Source organism: Ascaphus truei, chromosome 11 (assembly GCF_040206685.1).
Source record: "Ascaphus truei isolate aAscTru1 chromosome 11, aAscTru1.hap1, whole genome shotgun sequence".
In the NCBI taxonomy this organism is placed as follows: domain Eukaryota; kingdom Metazoa; phylum Chordata; class Amphibia; order Anura; family Ascaphidae; genus Ascaphus; species Ascaphus truei.
In genome coordinates, this window is record NC_134493.1 from 5,670,232 (window position 1) to 5,697,527 (window position 27,296).

Below are 27,296 nucleotides of genomic sequence, written 5' to 3' on the forward strand. Positions count from 1 at the left end.
TTTGATGCCTTCTCCATTTGCAAAAGTATTTTAGCTTCCTCAATCTCACAGATATTTGGTGGTTTATAGCATATTCCCACAAACATTTTCTTTATACTTTTACCTCCACTACTAATTTCCATCCACAAAGTCTCTACATTTTCATCATTCAATTCATAGACATCATTGAATGCCCATGTTCTTCACACAGTGTGTGGTGGGCCCACTCACCTGTGTGTTATGTTGTGTACACCCCCATTTTAGATACAGCTTGAGATACTATCATTAGAATAAGCTGTTTGGTGTACTTATCTTTATCCAATCTGTTTATATATTTTCTTATTCTGAATTGGTTGTCATCCCAGTTGCATTAGTAATTACTTATGCATTTGTGTTTCTGCCTACTGTGACAGCATTGAGGAACCCCCCACCTCTTTTTAAATTTCTCCCCTGTTTTTAAACATCTATAAACTTTGTTACATTTTTGGTTATCCCTTTGGGATTCTTTTTGTTGCTCTCCATATTCCTTTTCCCTGGAGCACCGCTGACTTTCTTGATTTGTTTGTCATCATTTTTGGGGGCCATTATATTCTTGGCGCATATGCGGTAGTTCTTGTGTATATATATATATATATATATATATATATATATATATATATAAAACAAATAAAATACAAGCTGCGCCAGTATCAATAAAAAATTAAATAAAATGAAATAATTATACCTGCTAATTACAAATGATTACAGTATACACAATATTAAACACTAGTTAAAATACAACTAAATAAACACAACCTAAATATAAAATCTATACCCTAATAATTTAAAACAATATAAAACACAAATAAATGTATAACTGTGAGATACTAGTCCCTTTTTAAAATTCCACGTTGAAACATCCAATCCAATTCCAGGCTCTGGCTGCTTTCTACTGGGAGAACCAACTCCTGATACCCCAAAAAAAAAGAAGAAAGCGCACGGCCCATAGCGTGATACTGTTTCACATTTATTATTTAAAAATGAAGGAGAATTGCTAAACCCACTGTAAGAGGGGTTAAGGCCGCACTCCACAAAAAAGAAAAATGCATACAATTTACCGGTGCTGCTGGTTCAAGGAAGTACCTGCCATAAACTCCAAAGTACACTGAGGAAAGAAGGGATCCAGCGCTCCACAGATTACTGAATAAGAAAGATTTATTGTGCCACAGTGTGGCACAATAAATCTTTCTTATTCAGAAATCCGTGGAGCGCTGGATCCCTTCTTTTCCACTATTGCTAAACCCTGCATCACTCATTAACTAATAACAGATAAAATATCAATGCAATACATATTAGCATAAATAGGAGATTCTAATTATTCATATATTTTTTATGAATTTCCCCAAGGTTATTCAAATAAATTGTGGTCATATTTAATAAGGATGTACAGTACTGGCTTTAAAAAAATCTTTTTTTATTCTGTGAGGCTGGCTACCCCTAACGTAAGATTGATAACAGAGAAAATATTTGTTAATTGAATATAAAGAAAAACCTGGCGCCAAAAGTTCATTGGATAATCCTGTACTCCTCAGGGGATCAGCACACTTGCTTGACAGGCCATGTAGGGGAAAAAATACAAACAGACACAGATCATAGTGCAACACTGTAGGGTTAAAACAGGTCTACACTAATACACACACTGCACTTATAACATAGAGACTCCTAGTGACTATAAAAACTATTTATTAAATAAAAAGAACTACACTGGCGACACTTTATTCGAGCTCGGCTAGTCCCACGAATTCGGGTATACCCGGGTGTATTGAGGTTTGTGACTGTTTTCTGCCCGAGTGCATTGGGTTATTTTCCAGGCAGGGATTGAAGCATTTTATTCCCGCTGGCTGCAATACTGCACAGTATATATATATAAACTGCATTACAATTCATGAATTTATGCCATCTGGTAGACACGCGAAGCATTGCAGCCTATTAAATCCTAATCATTATCATTTAACAGATCAGCCGCCCGTCAGCCAGGCATGAACCCAGGCTGGGAAGGCAAACGCAACGGGGCTTGTCAGAGGTGAGGAGCGGCGCATTCCAGGTATCTGCCAGGTACATACTGGGTATTTGCTCGAATAAAGTGTGTCGGTGCAGTATGACATAAAATGGTATGGACAAATGAGAACACCGCTGGTCATCCAGATGGGAAAAATCAGAGCCCTACTTACAAGCAGCAAGGCAAATACAGGCAATGCAACAAAGAGTCCTCCGTGTGCTGCTGATGTCTTTGCATAGATGTGATTCCTGCTGCACTGCGACTCTCGTGCTGACTCTCCCTCCAGGTGTTAACAGGAACAGTGGCAGTGTCGGAGGCCCGCTCGTGGGGCTCACAGCTCTACTCCACGTGAGGCTGCTCTCCTCACTTCCTCCTCCGGTTACACAGGCTGTCTCAGAGAGTGCCCGTGCCCTTAAAGGGACAGTACAAGCGTCCTGTATGCCAAGAACTAACGGCTGCAATGGGGCTCAAATGTGACCAAGTGTCCCAAAAAGTCCAATACCAAGCTCAAAGTGACTGTGTCACCTGCCCTACGCATTTCGTAGATGGTACTCCACTTCCTCAGGGGATATAAAGACTGACATTAAATGACATATACATATACCCTAACCAATTAAAAATTAATTGCCCAATTAGGCTATATAGCCTGCTTGTCATTAATATCAAATCACTACGTCTCTAACAACATAATACACATACAATACATTAAACAACATTAAAAACATTCAGATAACAACTGGTAACCGTATATCCCAAAATTGAGGCCAGATATAATATCATAATAGGCATTGATATATACCAAAATGCCAAATTGTGGCCAAAGGATAAACAAACCTGCTTAAGCTACTTAATATGCTACTGCTGGTACAGAGTCAAATGGATAAGGTGTCATCCATTAAGTAATGGTTGCACTTAACTTAATGTTTGTTTGAGCCATCTCATCTACCTAAAAAGGAGCCCAGTTCAAAATCAATATTGAGCCCATATGGGGATAAAGTCTTAACTTCATAGATCCAAAAGGCCTCCCTCCTATTGATGTGTTGAATGTTATTGCCACCTCTCCAATTGGGTGTACACAATTCAATAGGTTGACAGATTAGGCCCTTTGGATTTTTGCCATGATGTACCAAAAAGTGGTGGGACACACTGTGTGATGTTAAACTCTTTTTGATGTTGTAGATATGTTCATATATACGTCTTTGAAACGTAGGACCAGTGCGACCCACATATTGCAGGCCACAAGGACACTGCAACATATAAATGACAAACTCCGACTTACATGAAATATGTGACATGATTTTGTAGTTCTTGGCGGTGACATTAGATTTGAATTCTGTGCTACAACAGCTGTACTTACAGGCTATACATTTACTGCATGGTTTAAACCCATTTTTAACCTGATTGATGTTCATTTTTATTTCACCTTGGTTTAAAGGGTAACTAGGTGCCAGTTTGTTCCTAAAGTTACCAGCTTTCTTAAAAACAATAGATGGCTGTGGTGTTAGTATCTGTGACAAAGTTGCATCCTGCAAAAATATAGGCCAATGTTTGGGAAAAATATTCCTTATTTTGGGGGCCATAGCGTTATATCTACTATATATTTTTTAAAGCACTGTATGTCTGCGTCCCAAGGGCCAATCGCATAGCACCTTTGGCCTGTCACTCTGGCTCAGGCCATGCCCGCCCCCGCACACCTCTCATTGTCCTGAGGCGGAGTGACGGGCCGCACACACACACACACTCTCCGCCCCACCCCATCACGTGCGCCGCCCTGCACCGGCTCCGGACGGGAAGCGTGGCCCTCCTACCCCAGCTGCTCCCTTACCTCCCCGGCGCTACCTCCCCCTCAGGTAAGTCACACCACTGCCAGTAACTCTCCTATTTCAGGCACGGAGCCTCGCGCCTCAGGCCCAAACAGGCCCCACACAGGCCCACACAGGGCGCTTCCTGCCGCCGCCTGCACGAGCCTCACTCAGCCGAACTGCACATTGGGGGACCAAGCGGGCGCCACGGGGGGGGGGGGCGAGCTGTGAGTCACAGGGAACGGGGGGGGCGAGTCACAGGGAACGGGGGGAGGCGAGTCACAGGGAACAGGGGGGCGAGCCGCGAGTCACAGGGAATGGGGGGCGAGCCGAAAGTCACAGGGAACGGGGGGGGAGTCACAGGGAGGGGGGGGGGCGAGTCACAGGGGGGGGCACCAGCCGAACCAGCAGGGCGCACAGAGGCGGGGGGGACATGCACATACATAAATTATAACAATACATATGCCCACTGCTCTCCACCCCCCCACTCCCTTTCCCCCCCCCCACTCCCCTTCCCCCCCCACTCCCCTTTCCCCCCACTCCCCTTTCCCACCCCACTCCCCTTTACCCCCCCACTACCATTTTCCCCCCACTCCCCTTTCCCCCCCTCCACTCCCCTTCCCCCCCGCTCCCCTTTCCCCCCCCTGCTCCCCTTTCCCCCCCTGCTCCCCTTTCCCCCCACTCCCCTTTCCCCCCCGCTCCCCTTTCCCCCTCTGCTCCCCTTTCTCCCCCCCTGCTCCCCTTTCTCCCCCCCCTGCTCCCCTTTCTCCCCCCGCTCCCCTTTCTCCCCCCGCTCCCCTTTCTCCCCCCCCACTCCCCTTTCTCCCACCCCGCTCCCCTTTCTCCCCCCCGCTCCCCTTTCTCCCCCCGCTCCCCTTTCTCCCCCCCTGCTCCCCTTTGTCCCCCCCCGCTCCCCTTTGTCCCCCCCGCTCCCCTTTCTACCCCCCCGCTCCCCTTTCTCCCCCCCTGCTCCCCTTTCTCCCCCCCGCTCCCCTTTGTCCCACCCCCACTCCCCTTTCTCCCCCCACCCGCTCCCCTTCCTCCCCCCGCTCCGTTTCTCCCCCCGCTCCACTTTCTCCCCCCCCCCGCTTCCCTTTCTCCCCCCCGCTCCCATTTCTCCCCCCCACTCCCCTTTCTCCCCCCCGCTCCCCTTTCTCCCCCCCCGCTCCCCTTTCTCCCCCCCGCTCCCCTTTCTCCCCCCCGCACCCCTTTCTCCCCCCCCGCTCCCCTTTCTCCCCCCCTGCTCCCCTTTCTCCCCCCCCACTCCCCTTTCTCCCCCCCCCGCTCCCCTCTTTCTCCACCCACCCCCCTATCCCTCCCCCCTCCCCCCCTCCCCTTTCCCTCCCCTCCCTCCCCTTTCCCTCCCCCCTCCTCCCCTTTTCCTCCCCCCCCTCCCCTCTCCTCCCCTTTCCCTCCCCCTCCTCCCCTTTCCCTCCCCCATCCTCCCCTTTCCCTCCCCCCCCTGCTCCCCTTTCTCCCCCCCCGCTAAATAATACTACCTATTACGCATTTACATCCCGGGCAACGCCGGGTGTCTCAGCTAGTTGTATTATAAAGGAAATATTATTTTTCCCTTGGCTGTCCCCTTTGTCCTTATATTCCAGGAGTTTGTTCCTGTCCATATCTTCAACTAAAGAGATAGTATTCTCTAGTTCGTCTATGGGATAATTCCGATCTAGAAACTTATTTTTGAGTTCATCCGCCTGCTCTACAAAATATTCCAACCTGGAGCAGTTGCGCCTAAATCGGATGAATTCTCCTTTCGGAATATTCCTAATCCATTGCGGATTGTGATGGCTGTTGGCCATAACATAATTGTTGGCCTGTACAGGCATTGCCTGTATTTGCCTTGCTGCTTGTAAGTAGGGCTCTGATTTTTCCCATCTGGATGACCAGCGGTGTTCTCATTTGTCCATACCATTTTATGGCATAGTTCTTTTTATTTAATAAATAGATTTTATAGTCACTAGGAGTCTCTATGTTATAAATGCAGTGTGTGTATTAGTGTAGACCTCTTTTAACCCTACAGTGTTGCACTATGATCTGTGTCTGTTTGTGTTTTTTCCCCTACATGGCCTGTCAAGCAAGTGTGCTGATCCCCTGAGGAGTACAGGAGTATCCAATGAACTTTTGGTGCCAGGTTTTTCTTTGTTTTCACCTTTTCTGTTAGTACTGACAGTATTACTAGGCAGCCTTTATATATATATATATATATATATATATATATATATATATATTTTGTACTTGTCAAACTGGTGTTTTAGTCTTCAGGGATTGTTCACATTTTTTCATTTTCACATGTTAATTGAATATGTTTATACCTGTATTATATTTAGATTTGTAGTGATAACCAATGTTAGTGTGTCTTTGTGAACCTCGAATGGATAGACTATCATATATCACCCTTTAAGCAATTTCTGGTAGGCTTTGATGACCATGATAAATAAATGATAAACATATTTATAAATAATTTTATATATCTGATTTTTAATAATAAAACAACTTATGGTTTACCTATTGGTTTAACACAGGAATAATGATAGGAATATTATTTATGTTACATTTGACAATATTATGTAAGAATTTATGAAAGCTGGAAAATAATCTCCAGTTATTGAAACAAAGAGAATGGTCCATTATACTGAATGTGTAATTGTGTGATAATATGCTATTTAGATTTTGCTATTTTTTGCATACTTTCTGTCATCTATATTTATGAATTTGCAGACATCATTTCTGGGGTACCTATTTAAGAAATACCGAGCTACCACCTAGAGCATTAAAGTTAATATACTGTACAATGGTTTGTTTGAAATTCAACTAAGAGAGAACATTTGGACTGGATGTGAATAAAAAAATGTGTGCATGCTTCCATTCATCAGGCAGTTTTTGGCCCCCGGTGCGACCCGTTGGGTAAACATTGACAGCAAGACTATGGAGAAGACATTAGAAGGTATAAAGAATCCTCATCGTTTTGGGTTAGATGATGCCCAAATGCATATCTACATGTTGATGAAAAAGGTGGGTATCCATTCTCGTCCCATGTATTTTTGAAGGATTCAGATGTATTTTCAGAATCTAATTGTTTGTTTTCCCATAAAGTCTACCAGACCAATAACAAGGCAAAGTCATTACAGCTGAATGTAGCAGGGTAGGAGAGTTTGCACACTAGGCTTCAATGGGACAAACAGAAGCAGTTTAAAGAATTTACTTGCAGGACCAAAATAGATGATAAACAACAAAAAAATAAAGGAATAGACAGTTTCCTCAGTTTCTTCAGGGGAAATCTGTTACTTCACAGTCATATTATCTCCATAATAGTTTCATAGTTTCATAGTAGATGAGGTTGAAAAAAGACATAACAGAAAAGAAAGTCTGCACGCAGTTGGAAGCTGCAGAATTAACTGTGCTCAAGCAAAGGAAGGAATTGATCCAGACAATTGCTGAAAGTGTGGTGCTCACAGGGAATAAATACACAGTGAATAGAAGGACAGAAAGAATCCCTTTAGTGTGGCACTAGAAGAAATGCACCCTGATTAAAACTTAACTTTATTATAACTGATTAAAAATAAATTGTCTGGAGAAACCACAAACATAAAACAAACAAACAAATAGTAATTAAAAGATGGAGAGGTGTGCTAGGGTGTTTATTGGAGGTGTAATTATATATAAATACCTCACTAATATTACTTAATAAACCCTGGAAGGTGGGTGATCTCTACACTAAGGTAAGTATAGGTATATATATCTCTGGACCCCTATGACCATAGCAATGGAAAGAGGTAAGGCAGGTGAATGTGCTTATCTGCTAGATAGGAAAGTGAGGCTGAATATACTGGTGACTGAGTTGAAGCAGCCACTGCACACCTTACTTAGTATACCAATATACACTTGTAATAAGCTTTATTATGACCATTCTATTGTAAGACCAGCCACACTCACTGCCTATATATAATAGATCTACCCTGAAGTCTGAGTGCTCTTGCTGCCCATGGACGCAGTCTACGAAGCACTCAGACAGTGTTTGGCCCACACCTCACCGATGAGCCGACGTCACGTGACGGTGACGTCAGACGTACCCTACGTACATTTCACCGTAACTGGCTTCATCGGGGGCGAATTCCAAGTAATTTAGCTGTGTTTTTATCGGGTCCCGTTGCTATAGCAGCAAATCTCAGGTCTCTCCTGATTGGGTGCACCCGCCAGCCTATCGTGCGGCTTAGTGCTCTGACGCTCCGCCCTGTGTGTAGGGGAGGAGACTGTCTTCCTCTGTTGTGCAAGCTCTTTGTCTGATTGGCTGCTCTAAAGAACCCAGCAACCAATCGCGCAGCTTAGTGCGTTGATACTCCTCCCCTTGTGCAGGGGCGGGAGCTGGTAATGAATGAAGACGGCATCCTATTGACAAATATTGTTGCAGGGTATGTGTCATGCTCCTGAGCCGTACAACCTTTGCCAGATATAGGTCAGTAACTCCTGACTACTATAAATGGTTGGTTGATAAAGTACAGATGTGTTACCCATGATGTTGGTAAAAACTTGTATTTAAAGAGACTCATGTGTCTCCATACATGCATTACACGCAGTGCTGCTTCTCAAGTTACCTACTGGTTCGTGTAGTGAGATAAGTATGTTTTAAATCAGATGTTGCATAGCAAGGGTGTATGTGGGGTTAATAAAGCATAGATGAAATCCTGTGTGTTTCATTATTACCTACTAGGAGAAATGTCTCAAAGGAACCTAATCAAAGGAAGTAGGATAAATAGTTACACAGCTAATGCTTATGTGATAGGAACCTCATAGATGAGTGATGTTGCATATCAAGGCTGTGTTTTTGGGGTTAATAAAGCATGGATATAATTTGTGTATTTCATTTTACCTACAAGGAAAATTATCTCCAAAACCCTTACAAAGGGAAGCAGGATAAATATGGGTGATATTACACAACTACTGTTCTTATCTTGTTAACCACATAAATGGGTAACTACATATAGGGTACCCATCCAGAGGGGAAAGAGCTATCCTTGCAAGTTCGAAAAATGCAGGATATTACTCATAGAAATGGGGTATATTGAAACCCCTCATTTAATCCTCCTGGAGTCAGGGTGGATAATGTAAAAATCCATCTGGATTCCTTTTGGATGAGTTTTTTATTCCAGTCTCCCCCTCTGTTGGTGGTAATAACCCTGTCAATACCCTGGAATGCCAATGATTTGACATCACCCTGGTGATGCTCTCTCACGTGCCTTGATACTGGGGTGTCTGCACTGTTTTTAATAGAGCTAATGTGCTCTAGGATACGGCGGCGTAATTCTCTGCCTGTTTTTCCTACATATTGTAGGTTACAGCAGCATGTAATCAAATACACAATTTTCATTGATTTGCAATTAAAAAAGCCCCATGTGGTGTACTCTTTACCATTACCCATATAGGTTTTGCTTTTTCTTATATATTGACATGCCTTGCATGAACAACATTTATATGTTCCCTGTGGTCTAGATGGAAGCCATGTTAGTGGGGAAACGCTCTTAGGTTTGACAAAATGGCTGTGGACCAATATTTCCTTCAAATTTCTTGCTTGTCTGCTTACAATAGTTGGTTCATTATTCAAAACCTCATTGAGATCTGGGTCTTGCAGTAGTATATGCCAATACTTAGAGTAAATACTTTTGATACTCCTCCATTGTGCATTGTACACTGGCGACACGTTTTATTGAAGTGCGGCCAGTTCCGCAAGCCGGGAGAGTTCCCGGCTTGCTAGTGGCATCCCCTCGGCGTGCCGCGCGTCACCGATGCACGGTCACGCGTCATCGGGAGCCTGCGCCCCCTGCACGTGCGTCCAGGGCTCCCCGAGGGAGCCCTGGTGTCCTGCGATGTGGGGGACGGTGGCAGGGGGTTCCGGGGGACCCGGCGGACCCGGCAGCGGGAGGAAGAAAGCCCCTATCGGAGGGCGCTCCTCCGCTGCTTCGGCGCGCGCTCGGAACCCTCCGGCGCACGCCAGGTTACTGCTGCGGCCGAGAATGGGCAAATGCTCGAATAAACTCGGCCGCAGCAGTAGGTGCCTATGAAGCGAACATGTTTCTTGTCCTCTGGTTTTTCTTTTACATGCAGGAGTGACTCTCTCGATGTAACGAGTGCCCTGTGGTATGCCTTTTTAATGACTTTTTGGCTATACCCCCGGTGTAGGAACTTTTGGCGCATAGCCTCTGCATGTAGTTTGAAATCAGCTATCTCAGAGCAGTTCCTCCTTATACGTAGAAATTGTCCTGTCGGTATTCCCTTAATAAGGGAAACAGGATGATGGCTATCTGCTCTGAGATAGCTGTTGTTGGCAGTTTTTTGGTGTGAGTACAGGTTGTAATTACTCCCTCACTGCTGATGCTGATACATAGATCTAGGATACAATACTTTTCTTGCTGATCTCATGTGTGAGTCTCAGATTGTGTATATTGGTGTTAAGGATTTCCACAAACTTATTGAGTGAAGTCTGGCTCCCTTTCCATAGTATACACACATCGTCAATATAGCGTAACCAAAGTATGTTGTTGTCTGTGTACTCCTGTAGTGTATCACTTAAGATTGTATGTTTCTCCCACCACCCCAGGTACAGGTTCGCATATGTGGGGGCACACGTTGTCCCCATGGTGGTACCCTGTACCTGGAGATAAACCTTATCATTGAACAAGAAATAATTGTGTGTTAACACAAAGTTCAAGAGGTCACAAATAAACTGGTTGTGGTTTGTGTGTAGTGTGCCCCTGGTACGTAGAAAATATGATGTAGCTTGTACACCAACCTGATGTTGTATGCTGGTGTACAATGATTCTACGTCCAGGCTGCACAAGAGGGTGTCCTTTTCGACAGTTACCCCCTCTAATCTACTTAGCACATCTTGGGTATCTCTTACATAGGATGGGAGGGTTAGGACAAAGGGTCTAAGGACCTTATCAAGGTACACACTTGGTCCTTCTGTGATATTCCCTATCCCGGATACGATAGGTCGTCCGGGGGGATGGGATCTATTTTTGTGTACCTTGGGGAATGTATAAAAGGTCGCTATTTGAGGTGTCCTGTTGAACATGAATTGATGTTCATTTTTGGATATTAATTGATTTTCTAGACCCCTATCCAGAATTGATTTTAATTCAGTCTGAAACTGGAAAGTAGGGTCCTTATCCAGAACACGATATCAGGAGACATCACTTAATAACCTCATATTTTCTTTGATATAATTGTCGGATTCCATCAGGACGATGTTGCCCTCTTTGTCAGAGGGTTTTATCGTTATGCTGTGGTTTTCTGACAATTCTTTCAAAGCTGTCCTTTCCTGCTGACTCATATTCCCATTGTTTCTGGTGTTATGTATTTTACTCAGATCTTGTATGACCAGTTTAACGAAAGTATCGACATTACTATTCCCATACATTCCTGGTGTAAATGTACTGGATGGTCTTAATTGTGTGTATGGTCCCATCCCTGGTGTAATGTCACCCTCTTCCCATAGGTTTAGGAGTGTGTCATAGCAGGCTGCATCCAGATCACTTGGATCTTCCATTCCCGCTTGTATGGCTTGATTAAGCTTAAACATTTTAAAATGTTTGTGTAATAGAAGTTTTCTTGCAAATAAATGAGTGTCCTTAGCGGTTTCAAATAGATCCATATTGGCAGTGGGGGAGTAGGAGAGGCCCTTTCTTAGGACTTTAATGTGGGAATAAGTAAGGGCAAATGGGCTGAGGTTAATGATAAAGTTATCATTCATCAACTGATTTAATGATAACCCCCTCTGTTGAAACCCCATTGCCTTCTGTTCTTTTGCCCTCTTCTTCTTCCCCCCTTCGTCCTAAGAAAAGGCCTCTCCTACTCCCCCATTGCCAATATGGATCTATTTGAAACCGCTAAGGACACTCATTTATTTGCAAGAAAACTTCTATTACACAAACATTTTAAAAGGTTTAAGCTTAATCAAGCCATACAAGCGGGAATGGAAGATCCAAGTGATCTGGATGCAGCCTGCTATGACACACTCCTAAACCTATGGAAGAGCATCCTCTTCCATATTACATTACTACTACTAGTATTTACATTACACCAGGGATGGGACCATACACACAATTAAGACCATCCAGTACATTTACACCAGGAATGTATGGGAATAGTAATGTCGATACTTTCGTTAAACTGGTCATACAAGATCTGAGTAAAATACATAACACCAGAAACAATGGTAATATGAGTCAGCAGGAAAGGACAGCTTTGAAAGAATTGTCGGAAAACCACAGCATAACGATAAAACCTTCTGACAAAGGGGGCAACATCGTCCTGATGGAAACCGACAATTATATCAACGAAAATATGAGGTTATTAAGTGATGTCTCCTGTTATCGTGTTCTTGATAAGGACCCTACTGTCCAGTTTCAGACTGAATTAAAATCAATTCTGGATAGGGGTCTAGAAAATCAATTAATATCCAAAAACGAACATCAATTCATGTTCAACAGGACACCTCAAATAGCGACCTTTTATACAATCCCCAAGGTACACAAAAATAGATCCCATCCCCCCGGACGACCTATCATATCCGGGATAGGGAATATCACAGAAGGACCAAGTGTGTACCTTGATCAGGTCCTTAGACCCTTTGTCCTAACCCTCCCATCCTATGTAAGAGATACCCAAGATGTGCTAAGTAGATTAGAGGGGGTAACTGTCGAAAAGGACACCCTCTTGTGCAGCCTGGACGTAGAATCATTGTACAACAGCATACAACATCAGGTTGGTGTACAAGCTACATCATATTTTCTACGTACCAGGGGCACACTACACACAAACCACAACCAGTTTATTTGTGACCTCTTGAACTTTGTGTTAACACAGAATTATTTCTTGTTCAATTATAAGGTTTATCTCCAGGTACAGGGTACCGCCATGGGGACAACGTGTGCCCCCACATATGCGAACCTGTACCTGGGGTGGTGGGAGAAACATACAATCTTAAGTGATACACTACAGGAGTACACAGACAACATCATACTTTGGTTACGCTATATTGACGATGTGTGAAAGGGAGCCAGACTTCACTCAATAAGTTTGTGGAAATCCTTAACACCAATACACACAATCTGAGACTCACACATGAGATCAGCAAGAAAAGTATTGCATTCCTAGATCTATGTATCAGCATCAGCAGTGAGGGAGTAATTACAACCTGTTCTCATACCAAAAAAACTGCCACCAACAGCTATCTCAGAGCAGTTTCCCTTTTAAGGGAATACCGACAGGACAATTCCTACGTATAAGGAGGAACTGCTCTGAGATAGCTGATTTCAAACTACATGCAGAGGCTATGCGCCAAAAGTTCCTACACCGGGGGTATAGCCATAAAGTCATTAAAAAGGCATACCACAGGGCGCTCGTTACATCGAGAGAGTCACTCCTGAATGTAAAAGAAAAACCAGAGGACAAGAAACTTGTTCGCTTCATAGGCACCTACAATGCATAATGGAGGAGTATCAAAAGTATTTACTCTAAGTATTGGCATATACTACTCCAAGACCCAGATCTCAATCAGATTTTGAATAATGAACCATCTATGGTAAGCAGACGAGCAAGAAATTTGAAGGACACATTGGTCCACAGCCATTTTGTTAAACCTAAGAGCGTTTCCCCACTAACATGGCTTCCATCTAGACCACAGGGAACATATAAATGTTGTTCATGCAAGGCATGTCAATATATGAGAACAAGCAAAACCTATATGGGTAATGGTAAAGAGTACACCACATGGGGCTTTTTTAATTGCAAATCAATGAAAATTGTGTATTTGATTACATGCTGCTGTAACCTACAATATGTAGGAAAAACAGGCAGAGAATTACGCCGCCGTATCCTAGAGCACATTAGCTCTATTAAAAACAGTGCAGACACCCCAGTATCAAGGCACGTGAGAGAGCATCACCAGGGTGATGTCAAATCATTGGCATTTCAGGGTATTGACAGGGTTATTACCACCAACAGAGGGGGAGACTGGAATAAAAAACTCATCCAAAAGGAATCCAGATGGATTTTTACATTATCCACCCTGACTCCAGGAGGATTAAATGAGGGGTTTCAATATACCCCATTTCTATGAGTAATATCCTGCATTTTTCGAACTTGCAAGGATAGCTCTTTCCCCTCTGGATGGGTACCCTATATGTAGTTACCCATTTATGTGGTTAACAAGATAAGAACAGTAGTTGTGTAATATCACCCATATTTATCCTGCTTCCCTTTATAAGGGTTTTGGAGATACTTTTCCTTGTAGGTAAAATGAAATACACAAATTATATCCATGCTTTATTAACCCCAAAAACACAGCCTTGATATGCAACATCACTCATCTATGGGGTTCCTATCACATAAGCATTAGCTGTGTAACTATTTATCCTACTTCCTTTGATTAGGTTCCTTGGAGACATTTCTCCTAGTAGGTAATAATGAAACACACAGGATTTCATCTATGCTTTATTAACCCCACATACACCCTTGCTATGCAACATCTGATTTAAAACATACTTATCTCACTACACGAACCAGTAGGTAACTTGAGAAGCAGCACTGCGTGTAATGCATGTATGGAGACACATGAGTCTCTTTAAATACAAGTTTTTACCAACATCATGGGTAACACATCTGTACTTTATCAACCAACCATTTATAGTAGTCAGGAGTTACTGACCTATATCTGGCAAAGGTTGTACGGCTCAGGAGCATGACACATACCCTGCAACAATATTTGTCAATAGGATGCCGTCTTCATTCATTACCAGCTCCCGCCCCTGCACAAGGGGAGGAGTATCAACGCACTAAGCTGCGTGATTGGTTGCTGGGTTCTTCAGAGCAGCCAATCAGACAAAGAGCTTGCATAACAGAGGAAGACAGTCTCCTCCCCTACACACAGGGGGGAGTGTCAGAGCACTAAGCCGCGCGATAGGCTGGCGGGTGCACCCAATCAGGAGAGACCTGAGATTTGCTGCTATTGCAACGGGACCCGATTAAAACACAGCTAAATTACTTGGAATTTGCCCCCGATGAAGCCATTATGGTGAAATGTACGTAGGGTACGTCTGACGTCACCGTCACGTGACGTCGGCTCATCGGTGAGGTGTGGGCCAAACACTGTCTGAGTGCTTCGTAGACTGCGTCCGTGGGCAGCAAGAGCACTCAGACTTCAGGGTAGATCTATTATATATAGGCAGTGAGTGTGGCTGGTCTTACAATAGACTGGTCATAATAAAGCTTATTACAAGTGTATATTGGTATACTAAGTAAGGTGTGCAGTGGCTGCTTCAACTCAGTCACCAGTATATTCAGCCTCACTTTCCTATCTAGCAGATAAGCACATTCACCTGCCTTACCTCTTTCCATTGCTATGGTCATAGGAGTCCAGAGATATATATACCTATACTTACTTTAGTGTAGAGATCACCCACCTTCCAGGGTTTATTAAGTAATATTAGTGAGGTATTTATATATAATTACACCTCCAATAAACACCCTAGCACACCTCTCCGTCTTTTAATTACTATTTGTTTGTTTTATGTTTATGGTTTCTCCAGACAATTTATTTTTAATCAGTTATAATAAAGTTAAGTTTTAATCAGGGTGCATTTCTTCTAGTGCCACACTAAAGGGATTCTTTCTGTCCTTCTATTCACTGAAAAAAGACATACGTCCATCAAGTTCAACCTATGCTAAATTTAGACAACCGATACTTTATTCTATATCTATACTTCCTTATTGATCCAGAGGAAGGCAAACAAAAAACTCCAGTGTCATATTATCCAATGAAATCTCATAAGGGGAAAAATAAATTCCTTCCTGACTCCAAGAATTGGCAATCGGATTATTCCCTGGATCAACATTCGTCCCATGTTTACTTATCTGGTATATCCCTGTAAACATTTCCTTTCTAAAAAGATATCCAACTTTTTTTTTAACAAATCTATTGTATCTGCCATCACAGTCTCCATGGTTAATACATTCCACATTTTAACTGCCCTTAATGTAAAGAACCCTTGCCTTTGTAGCTGGGGAAATCTCCTTTCCTCCAACCTTAAGGGATGCCCCTGAGTTCTTTGTACTGCCCTTGGGATGAATAGTTCTTTTGAAAGCTCCCTGTACTGTCCTAGAATATATTTGTATATAGTTATCATATCCCCTCTTAGACGCCTCTTTTCTAATGTAAATAAATCTATGTTAGCTAGCCTCTCCTCATACGTTAGATTGTCCATCCCCTTTATTAATTTGGTGGCTCCTCTCTGCACTCTCTCTAGTTCCATTAAGTATTTTCTAAGGAGTGGTGCCCAAAATTGTACTCTATATTCAAGGTGTGGTCTTACTAATGATTTGTAAAGGGGCATAATTATGTTTACTTCCCTTCCATCCATTGCCCGTTTAATGCAAGATAGGATCTTGATTGCCTTTGCAGCTATTGCATGACTTTGGGCACTATTGCTAAATCTTCTGTCAATAAGAATTCCTGAAAACCTTCTCCATCAAGGATTCCCCCAATTTATCCCCATTTAATTTGTAAGTCTCCTGTTTATTCTTGCATCATAAATGCATATCCTTACAGTGGCGGCCGCCTTTAGCCTCGTGCTGCCATTTCAGCGCAACTTTTAAAACCTTGGGCAGATGCAGTGTTTGATGTGGCATGTTCCAGTATTTAAAGCCGCGGCCGCATGCATTGTATTAGCGCTGGCTCGGCATGAATGCGGCATGAACACGATGAAGTGCGTGGCATTCCAAAAAAATACCCAAACAGAATCGGAGATGTTGGAGAATAAAAGGGGCCGTGACAGTACATTTATCTGTATTAAACATCATCTGCCATTTACATGCCCAAGTTTCCAGTCTCTCCAAGTCCTTCTGGAGAGAAATTACAACCTGCTCTGATTCTATTACCGTACACAATTTAGTATCATCAGCAAAGATGGAGACTTTGCTCTCGATGCCAGCCTCAAGGTCATTAATAAACAAGTTAAAAATCAGTGGTCCCTGCACCGATCCCCGAGGTACTCGAATCACGACTTTAGCACAACCTGAAAAAGTTCCATTTATGACAACCACTGTTGTCTGTCCTTCAACCAGTTTTCAATCCAGGTGCTTATATTTTTACCTAGTCCAATTTGCTTTATTTTGTACACCAACCTCTTGTGTGGAACCGTATCAAAAGCAATTGCATAATCTAAGTAGACCACATCAACTGCATTACCCTGGTCTAAATTCCTACTTACCTCCTCAAAGAAACAAATAAGGTTAGTTTGGCATGGCCTATGCTTCATAAATCTATGCTGACAATTACTAATAATTTTTTATTCCATTAGGTATTTCTGAATATTATCCTGTATTAAACCTTCAAGTAGTTTCCCTACTATTGAAGTCAGGCTTACAGTTCTGTAATTCCCTGGTTGTGATCTTGCTCCCTTCTTAAATATAAACATGTCACGGTAACTAGTGATAGGTTTATAAAACACACCAAAATATCTGGGTTGAATTGAACACGACTTAGATATAATAAATATAGTTTATTCCTTGAAGAAAGTGAACACACAAGATACACTACCGGCACACTTTATTTGAGTGCGGCTAGCTCCGCAAGCCTGGGGATGCCCTGGCATGCTAGCCGCACTCCCTCGGCATGCCGCGCGTCATCGACGCGCGGTCACGCGTCATCGGGTGCCTGCGCCCCCTGCACGCGCGTCCAGGGCTCCCCGAGGGAGCCCTGGTGTCCCGCGATGTGGGGGACGGCGGCAGGGGGTTCCGGGGGACCCGGCGGACCCGGCAGCGGGGAGGAGAAAGCCCCGATCGGAGGGCGCTCCTCCGCGGCTTCGGCGCGCGCCCGGCACCCTGCGGCGCGCACCAGGTTACTGCTGCGGCCGAGAACGGGCAAATGCTCAAATAAACTCGGCCGCAGCAGTATACTAATAACAGACAAGAATTAGCACTTAAGGGTTGAACAATGATGCCATCAGGATACAGGATTGGCACTTCATTTAGCAATACAGGTTCAGATGAAGACATCATGAAAAGACACGAAAGACCCTGAGTATAGAGCTTACACTCGTTTATATGGAGTTCCACTCTTATATTCTGGCATTGAGTGCAAGTCATTGGAGAACAATTATCAGCACCCAATCCCTCCTTGCCACCTCACCTGAGGGGTACCGTAATACCTGCCCACTGGGTGGATATTATTCTAATCAGGGGCTTATTTCCCTAGCCCCCTTCCCACAAGCCGGGCGTCTGAATGGCTGCTTTGGCCAGGAAACCCTTTGTCCCAGGGTGTGAAACACAACACTTATCATCAAGCACCAACGTCCTGCTTTCTTTTGTGCTAACATACACAAGCAGGGTAGGGACGCCTTTGATCAGGGGTTTATTGTAGACCACTTGTCTCCCTCCCCCTGAGCATTAACATACATATGGGCTCTGGGTTTTGCTACCAGACCCGAAATACAATACCTTCTTTAATATCTACACATATTAAAATAATCTGTTCTGTGGGTCTGAGCGGGCTGAAATTTGCCAGGTCCTCATGCCGGAAGACCTTTGCAATAGTGGCCAAGTTTCAGCCTTCCACAACCCCCAGAACCGGAGATACAAAAAACAAGTTTAAATTCCCTATTAAATTTAATACAGGATTTTCCGCTCTAACTAAAATAAATCTCTGCTTTTCACTCTCCCATTGAAATCAACAGGCTCTGCCGCTATAGGCTTTCAATGGAGCAACTCCGCCCTTGAAGTCAATGGGCTCCACCGCTATAGGTTTCAATGGTGCAACTCCGCCATTGAATTCTATAGGAAAACCACAATTTTTCACATTTGCCCATACTCCGTCTGGTTGATCGGAGAGGGCTGGAAATGGCCACGCAGTCATGCTGGAACAGTGACTACATGCGACCCAAATCCCAGCCATCTGGTCCTCACCGAACCGGAGATATGGGCTTACACATTTTACACTTTCGGACTTAGCCGTTTTAATGCCACGCGGCTTTTTCCCCATTGGAATTAATATGGCCAGCGCCGCCATAGGAAATGCATGGTCCGGCGCCGCCATAGAATTCAATGGGACCTCCACTCCGCCATTAGAGTCAATGGCGCGACCCTCGTAGCGAGCGCGGCCCTTTACGGGGGTCCCTCATTCCCGGACCCAGTGGTGGTCGAGTGTGGGGGTTCCTTGGGTCTAGGGGCAAAAATAATTTTATTTCTGGGTGCCCTAGAACCTAAGTTTCCCACGCCAATTGTGTTTGAACTTGAACTCAGTGTGATCAAAGTTCACTTTCAGATAATGTTTCTGTTCTTGCGGTCTGCGGTTTGGCTGGCTGCCAACCTGTTCCTGGAGGTCGGCGTCAAGGAAATCCCATTGAAATGAATGGCTCCATTGACTTACAATGGGTAACCACCGCTCCTCCTCTCGGGCGCCACCTGCAGGTCTTCTACCGAAATGGGCCCAAATCGCCGGAATCTCCATAAGGTTGTATTGGGCTACAATGGCGACCTATGGAGAGCTGCAAAATGGAGCCTGAAAAGGCGGGAAAATGGAACAAATGGCTATAATCACTGAATTAACATTAACCCTTTCCCTCCCGCATCAATCCTAGTGTATGTGTTGGTGCAGACACTGGAATGGGAACAATACATATTTACAGGGGAGTACACATTTGGGTACTGAAGCAGGGTAAAAACACATTACTGGGCCGCAGTCCAGTTAACCCCTTGCTTCCAAAGTGGGAGCAGGGGGTGGCCAAATGGGGTGTAACCCCTTTAATACCGGGCCAAACCCCCTCTCCCATGACAAAGCACCACAGCTGCTTTACACCAATCTTGTGGTATTAAGCCTGTGGAAATGGAGTGTCACGCTGTTCTGCCCCCAGACCAGAATAACCCCCAATACTGAGTTTTAAAGTGAGTAACCACGCACCCGCAGTAGTGAGAGGGTGCCCGGAGTGGGGATTGGTTGTGTGGAAAAGGTCAGGGGTACCAGGGTAGGTAAAGTACTTGCCCGATCCAGGCGTAGAGAAGGTACCGTAGTAAGGTCCAAAGCCAGAGGTCGAGTATAACAGAGGTCCAGGAAGTGGAGGTCCAAGCGCCGAGTTCAAGGAGTCCGAGAGGTAAACATGGTCGAGTGGAAGCTGGGGTCGTAGAGCCAGAGAGGGATGGAAGACAAGCCGAATCAGTAACATAGCTGAAACTGAGAGCGAGCTAGGCACAGTGAGTAACAGCACAAGGCAGACAAACTATGCAGAGCGAGGTTGGAGAGGAACCACAGGGGTTATAAAATGAGGAGAACCAATGGAAGGAAGGGGCGGAGCAGAGGCACGCCCAGGAGCTCATTGTGATAGGGCAGGGGTTAATGGCCTGGTTTGTTGCCGGGAGGTGGTGGGAGGAGCTGAGCCTGAGAGCGGAGCTTGCAGGGGGGTGGAGTTACCTGGTTGGTGCAGTGCATAAATTAAGTTGCACAGCGTGCGCCCTGTAAGTGGAGCAACCACGAGTCCGGCATCGGCGGTGCACGTGCATTCTGCGGGGTGGCAGAGGAGCGGGCCGAGGCACCAAGCAGAGATGGAGGAGACCGCAGCCAGCGGCACAGGTAAGGAAGGGCAGTGCCGAGGGCGGCATGTGCCCCGAGTCCTGCCAGTACCCCCCCTCGAGGATCAGCCTCAGGACGATCCCTTCAAGGCTTGTGGGGGAACTTGAGATGAAAGTGTCTAAGCAACACTGGATCATGAATCTGATCCAAAGGAACCCAGGTTCATTCTTCCGGACCATACCCCTTCCAATGAATCAGGAACTATAACCGACCTCTGGAAAAATGAGAATCCAGGATGGCTTGGACCTCGAACTCAGGTTGTCCCTGTATCGAGACGGGTTTAGGTCTTGGGTCTTTGGACGGGAAGCGAGTGCTCTGGATGTAGGGTTTGAGCAAGGAAACATGGAAAGCCGTGGGAATTCTCATTGTCGGAGGAAGTTGTAACCGGTAAGTGACTGGGTTAATGCACTCGAGAACCTCGAAGGGTCCCAGGAATTTTGGGGACAGTTTCGGGGTAGGAGTCTTCAGGTGGATGTTTTTGGCAGAGAGCCACACCTTGTTCCCTGGCTTGTATTCAGGTGCCTCCTGACGATGCCGATCGGCTTGCAGTTTGTACCTCTGGGAAGGGCCAGTGAGTGCCAATTGAATCCTCCTCCAGGAGTGTTGAAGGACGGATATCCATGTATCGGCTGCTGGTACCCCTGAATGACTACTGGAGATGGGAATACGAGCGGGGTGGAAACCATAATTTGCAAAAAATGGAGATTCTTGGGTGATTCATTCTTGTGTGAATTGATCGCGAATTCTGCCCAGGGTAGTAAATCCGTCCAATCGTCGAGAGCCTCAGATACAAAACATCTTAGATATTGTTCAAGATTTTAGATCATCCTCTCAGTCTGCCCGTTGGTTTGAGGGTGGTAGCTGGAGGAGAAGGAGAGGGTGATACCGAGTGATTTAGAGAAGGAGCGCCAGAATTTGGAAATAAATTGAGAAAACCTGTCGGACACAATGGACGTGGGAATACAGTGGAGTCTAAAGATCTCTTTGGAGAAAATGTCCGCCAGAACTGGAAAAGAAGGAAGGGCCTTGAGCGGGATTAAGTGTGCCTGTTTCGTGAAGCGATCCACGACGACGAGTATGGTGGTCATACCCTTGGAGGGTGGAAGTTCAACAATAAAATCCATGGAGATGTGTGTCCATGGATGTTCGGGGATGGGTAAGGGAAGCAATAGACCCGGAGGTTTTTGCCGAGCGGTCTTATTTTGGGCGCAAGTCGAGCAGGCACTGGTGAAGTCATGAACCTCACTAGCCATCTTGGTACACCAGAAAGTCCTTCCAACGAGATCCAGGGTTTTCTTAAAACCGGGGTGACTCGCAGTCCTTGAGGAATGACCCCATTCCAGAATCTTCTGCCTGAATTGTGGCAGTTCGTACAAAGTACCCTCTGGAACTTCTATGCCTCTGGGAATCTGAGTTTGAGCTTTGATGATTTCGTCCAGAATATCAAATGAATTAGCCGAAATGATAAATTTGGCCGGTAGAATGGTCTCAGGGATTTCTTCCGACCTCTCCTCTGGGGAGAATTTCCGAGACAAGGCATCGGACTTAACATTCTTTGTCCCAGGTATATAGGATAGAACATAATTGAACCTTGAGAAAAATAGTGCCCACCGGGCCTGCCGTGACCCCAAACGGCGAGCCCCTTCAATATATAACAATTTTTTATGGTCCGTAAGGATAGAAATGGGTACCCAAGTACCCTCGAGAAGGTGTCTCCATTCTAGAAGAGCCATCTTGATAGCCAAAAGTTCTCTGTTACCGACATCATAGTTTCTCTCGGCCTGAGAAATTTTCTTTGAAAAAAACCGCAAGGATGCAATTTCTCTTGAGGTCCTGCTCTTTGAGAGAGTACTGCACCGGCTCCTGACTCCGAAGCGTCCACCTCGAGTATAAAGGGGAGAGAAGTGTGCGGATGGCGAAGGATAGGTGCCTAAACGAAGGTGCGTTTGAGGGTCTCGAAAGCAGTGGCAGCCTCGGGCGGCCAAGTGGAGGGGTCGGCTCCTTTTTGAGTGAGATCAGTGATGGGGGCCACAATAGAGGAAAAATCCTGAATTAACTTTCTGTAATAATTGGCGAATCCGAGGAAGTGTTGAATGGCCTTTAATGCCCTGGGCTTGGGCCAATCCAGTATGGCCTTTAGTTTCTCCGGATCTATGCTGAAGCCTTTGTCGGAGATAATGTAACCAAGGAAGACTGTGGACCTCTGGTGCAAAAGACATTTCTCAAGTTTGGCATAGAGATGATTGAGACGAAGGCGGGTAAGCACACACCTAGTGTGCATTACATGTTCTTGGAGGGTCTTGGAAAAGATCAGCATGTCATCCAAGTAGATGATCACAAAAACATTAAGTACGTCCCAGAAGACCTTGTTCATAAAGTCCTGGAAGACAGCTGGGGCATTACAAAGGCTGAAGGGCATGACCAGGTACTCATAGTGCCCGCTGCGGGTGTTAAATGCGGTCTTCCACTCGTCTCCCTCATGAATGCGGATGAGTTTGTAAGCCCCTCTCAGATCAAGCTTTGGAAAAGATGGTGGATCCTTGTACAGTAGTTTGTCAAACAGCTCAGAGATAAGTGGGAGTGGGTATCGATTTTTAACTGTAATGCGGTTAAGACCTCTGTAATCAATACACGGTCTAAGCGTGTCGTCCTTCTTTTTCACAAAGAAGAATCCCACGCCAGCAGGGGAGGTAGAGTGCCATATAAAACCTTTCTGGAGATTGTCCTGAATGCAGTCCGCCATGGCGGTAGTCTCAGGAACGGACAGGGGATAAGTCTTGGATTTGGGCAAGATCACCCCAGGAACCAGCTCGATTGGGCATTCGTAAGGGCGATGTGGGGGTAAGAGATCAGAGTAGGTCTTGCTGAAAACATCCCGGAAATCCGTGTATGCCTCCGGAAGAGTAGAGGGAAGAAGGGGAGGTATTTCCAAGCCGGCAAGAAGGGTAGCGGAAATGCCTTGTTCCGGGTGGACTTGCCACTGTATAGGAACTCGGTCCGTCCAATCGATGCGCGGGTTATTCTTCTGGAGCCAGGGCAGGCCGAGGATCACTTGGACCATGGGGGAGTGGAAAACATCGAATGAGAGGCGTTCGCTATGGCCATCCTTCGTGGACAAGGTAAGAAGAGGTGTCTACAGCGAGATGAAGGCCAGCAGAAGAGGACGTCCATCGATGGCCTCCAAGCCTATGGGTGACTTCTTCTGGATCATGGGAATGTTATTCAAGGTGGCGAACCTCTGGTCAATAAAATTCCCTCCAGATCCCAAGTCAAGGAAGGTGGAAACCAGGAAATCAGTACCCTCCTGGGTAATCGGTAACATAATCCTTTTAGGGAATTCTTCCTTAGAAAGGGGGCGGGAAGTGATCGTACCCAGGGAGAGCCCCACATTACTCACTGGGTATCTTCCTTTCCCGGCCTCAGCGGACAAGCGCATACCTGATGCTTTGGGGATCCACAGTAAAAGCAGAGGCCCTCATTCCTACGTCGAATCCTCTCTGCACCCCGAAGTTGCTGACTGCCAATTTGCATTGGTTCGGAAGTGTCTGGAGGTGGTAGGATAGCCGGAGGATTCATGAAAGACATTGGAGGAACCGGGAAGGATATGGGAGTAACTAACCAGGGACGCTGGCATTCGTGTTGTCTCTGTTGCAGGCACTGGTCAACCTGTATGCAAAGAGAAATCAACTCCTCCAGGAACTCTGGTCAAGGTTGAGTTGCGAGTACGTCCTTCACAGGTTCGGACAACCCTTGCCAGAAAACAGCAACCAGAGCCTCCTCGTTCCACCGGATCTCCATCGTGATGGTCCGAAATTGTAAGGCATATTTCGCTACGGACCTACGACCCTGGGCCAGGTACATGAGAGCAGAAGCTGGAATATCCGAGCGAGATGGAGTGTCGAACAGCTGTTGGAACTCCTTCTTAAAGCGGGGGTATCCGTGGTGAGCTCAGGCCGTACGTCCCAGATGGGAGAGGCCCAGGCCAGGGCGCTTCCTGTCAAAAGAGAAAAAATATAGCCCACCTTGGAGCGTTCAGAGGTGAAGTGACTAGGGGTCAGTTCAAATTGGATCTCACACTGGGTCAGGAACCCACGACAAGCCTGGGGGTCTCCGGAATATGACATGGGTGCAGGAATTTTAGGTTACAAGGTGGTAGCCCCTTCACGAATGGGCGGGGGTAGGCACGCAGTAGTGAGAGTGTACCCGGAGTGTGGATTGGTTGTGTGGACAAGGTCAGGGGTACCAGGGTAGGTAAAGCACTTGCCAGATCCGGGCGTAGAGAAGGTGCCATAGTAAGGTCCGAAGCCAGAGGTCAAGGTAACAGAGTTCTGGGAAGTGGAGGTCCAAGTGTCGAGTTCAAGGGGTCCGAGAGGTAAACGTGGTCGAGTGGAAGACGGGATCGTAGAGCCAGAGAGGGACGGAAGACAAGCCGAATCGGTAACAAAGCTGAAACTCAGAGAGAGCTAGGCACAGTGAGTAACAGCACAAAGCAGACAAACTATGCAGAGCGAGGTTGGAGAGGAACCACGGGGGTTATAAAGTGAGGAGAATCAATGGAAGGATGGGGCGGAGCAGAGGCGCCAAGGAGCCCTTTGTGATAGGGCAGGGGTTAATGGCCTGGTTTGTTGCCGGAAGGTGGTGGGAGGAGCTAAGCCTGAGAGCGGAGCTGGCCGGTGGTGGAGTTACCTGGCCGGTGCAGTGCATAAATTAAGTTGCACGGCGTGCGCCCTGTAAGTGGAGCAACCACGTGTCCGGCGTCGGCGGCGCGCGTGCAAGCCGCGGGGTGGCGGAGGAGCGGGCCGAGGCACCAAGCAGGGACGGAGGAGACCGCAGCCAGCGGCACAGGTAAGGAAGGGCAGCGCCGAGGGCGGCGTGTGCCCCGAGTCCTGACATGGAGTCCTTGAATATTAAATGTAATGGTTTGGCTATTACTGAGCTTAACTCCTCGAGAACTCTTGGATGTATGCCATCGGGGCCAAGTGCCTTATTTTGTTTATTTTTTCAGGGGAGGTGGGGGGAAGGTGAGGGGGGAAAGCGGGGGGAAGGAGAGGGTGGGGGAAGCGGGGGGGGGGGAAGGAGAGAGGGGGATGAGGTGGAGGGGGGAGTGGGGGAGTGGGGAGGGGTGGGAGGGGGGAGGGGGAGGGGAGGGCGGAAGGGGGAGAAAAAAGGGGGGGGGTTAGACATGTGCAAGTGCGGTTAGCGTAGGCAAGATCATTTGTGCCTAAATGATGTTGGCATATATTCCAGAGGCATGGAAAACAGTAACAGTAGTAAACATGATGACAGATCATAGCGTCATTTGGAGTGACACAGTTCCTTATGTTTGAGTGAGGTGGACCCCATTGTAGGGAAAAGCACTTGGGTTTTTTTTTTTTGTGGAGAGTATCAAAACACATCATAAAGTCATAGATAGAGTTAACGATATTAAACATTAAATCAGAACAAACTGTAATTGGTAGCTGAGGCTACAAACCTGGGAGGGGGCAGGGAAGGGGGCGAAGAGGGGGGATGGGGAAGGGACAGGGGGGGGAGGGAGAGGAATGGAGGAGTATTGATGATGGAGGGGGGAACGAGGGGAGATAGGGGGGAGGGGGGGTAAAGGGGGGAAAGGGTGGGTAAGGGGGGAAAACACTCTAAGGCATTTATTTTGATATGATTCCTCTTGTCTGGTTAGCTATGGCACCCATTACTGAGATAAATACCCAAATTTATTTTCCCCAGCAGAGAATATATCAACACATTATAGAGACATTAATAACATTTAACAATATCAAACATTAGAACGGAAACTATTGTGAATAGTAGCTGAGGCTGTGAACCCGAGAGAGGAGGGGAGGGGAAATGAATGGGGGCTGAGGAGTGGGGGGGGGGGGGGGGAAGAGGGCAAAACGGGAAGGCTTTGACTATCGGACCTCAGACCACCCTGTTATTTCTGAATCTTAGTAATTGTATTGCGGAAGCAAAAAATCTAATTGGAATTGAACACCTTGGCACCGTGGGGAAATATGGGTAATAACAGCTACATGGGTCTACCCTGGGGACACTTCGAGTAGAGGCAAGGCTAGGGTGTTCGATCGTGAATTAGATTTTCCATGGGAGATCGGTGAGACCACATAGTTTGTCTCCACTTATGGGTGAAGGGGAGCGGGGAGGGGGGGAATCTCTTTTGGGAGGTTGCGTGATTATTTATAGCAGACTGTAACAGGGGTCTTACCCCGTTCAGAAAACTTGCCTCTAATCCAGCAGTGTGCTGGTTAATTGACCAGCACCTGGCTGATTAGAGGTGTTAGAAAAAGCCTGCCTCTGAGACAGGAAGTGAGACTCCTTACAGTAGCTCACATGTGAGCTGAGCTAGGAGACAGAGCAGAGGTTCCTGAGTCTCCCAGATGAGACTGACCGAGAGAACACAGATGTCTTGAGCTGACAAATAAGACTTCTAAACCTGGATGCTGATTAGCCGGAGAAAAGGCAGAAACCCAGCAAACAGATAAGACTTTATTTTCATATGACTGTTGTCTGTATATATCTATATGACTTGGGATGATAAATAGCTTGGGTAGCCACCCAGTTAAAAAGGACTGGAATATAAGGATACATATATGCCAAAGTGGAGCAGGTTTTTGTATGGCTCACTATTTCTCTTATGTTGTTTTTTTTGCTGTGTTTAAAGCGACAGGCACAATAAAGCCTTGTTATAATTTAACCTTAAAATAGTCTACGTTGCGTACCTCTGCACTTGTCCTCCTACATATGGTCGTCAGAAGTGGGACGAGAGGTGGTCCTTGAAGTTAAAAGGGCCCCGGAGTTTGCCTGTGAAACTTTTTTTGTGCTTTTTGCCTACAAACAGCCT

At 45.9% G+C, this 27,296-nt stretch overlaps 1 protein-coding gene across 1 annotated transcript in view; it reads left to right on the forward strand.

Annotated features, from left to right (window-relative positions):
- RGS11 (regulator of G protein signaling 11) overlaps positions 1–27,296 on the forward strand; it is a 786,758-nt gene that overhangs the window by 699,940 nt on the left and 59,522 nt on the right. Inside the window, exon 15 of the mRNA XM_075565212.1 lies at positions 6,702–6,840. Within this exon, the coding sequence (XP_075421327.1) occupies positions 6,702–6,840 (139 nt within the window). The remainder of the gene's footprint in view (positions 1–6,701; positions 6,841–27,296) is intronic.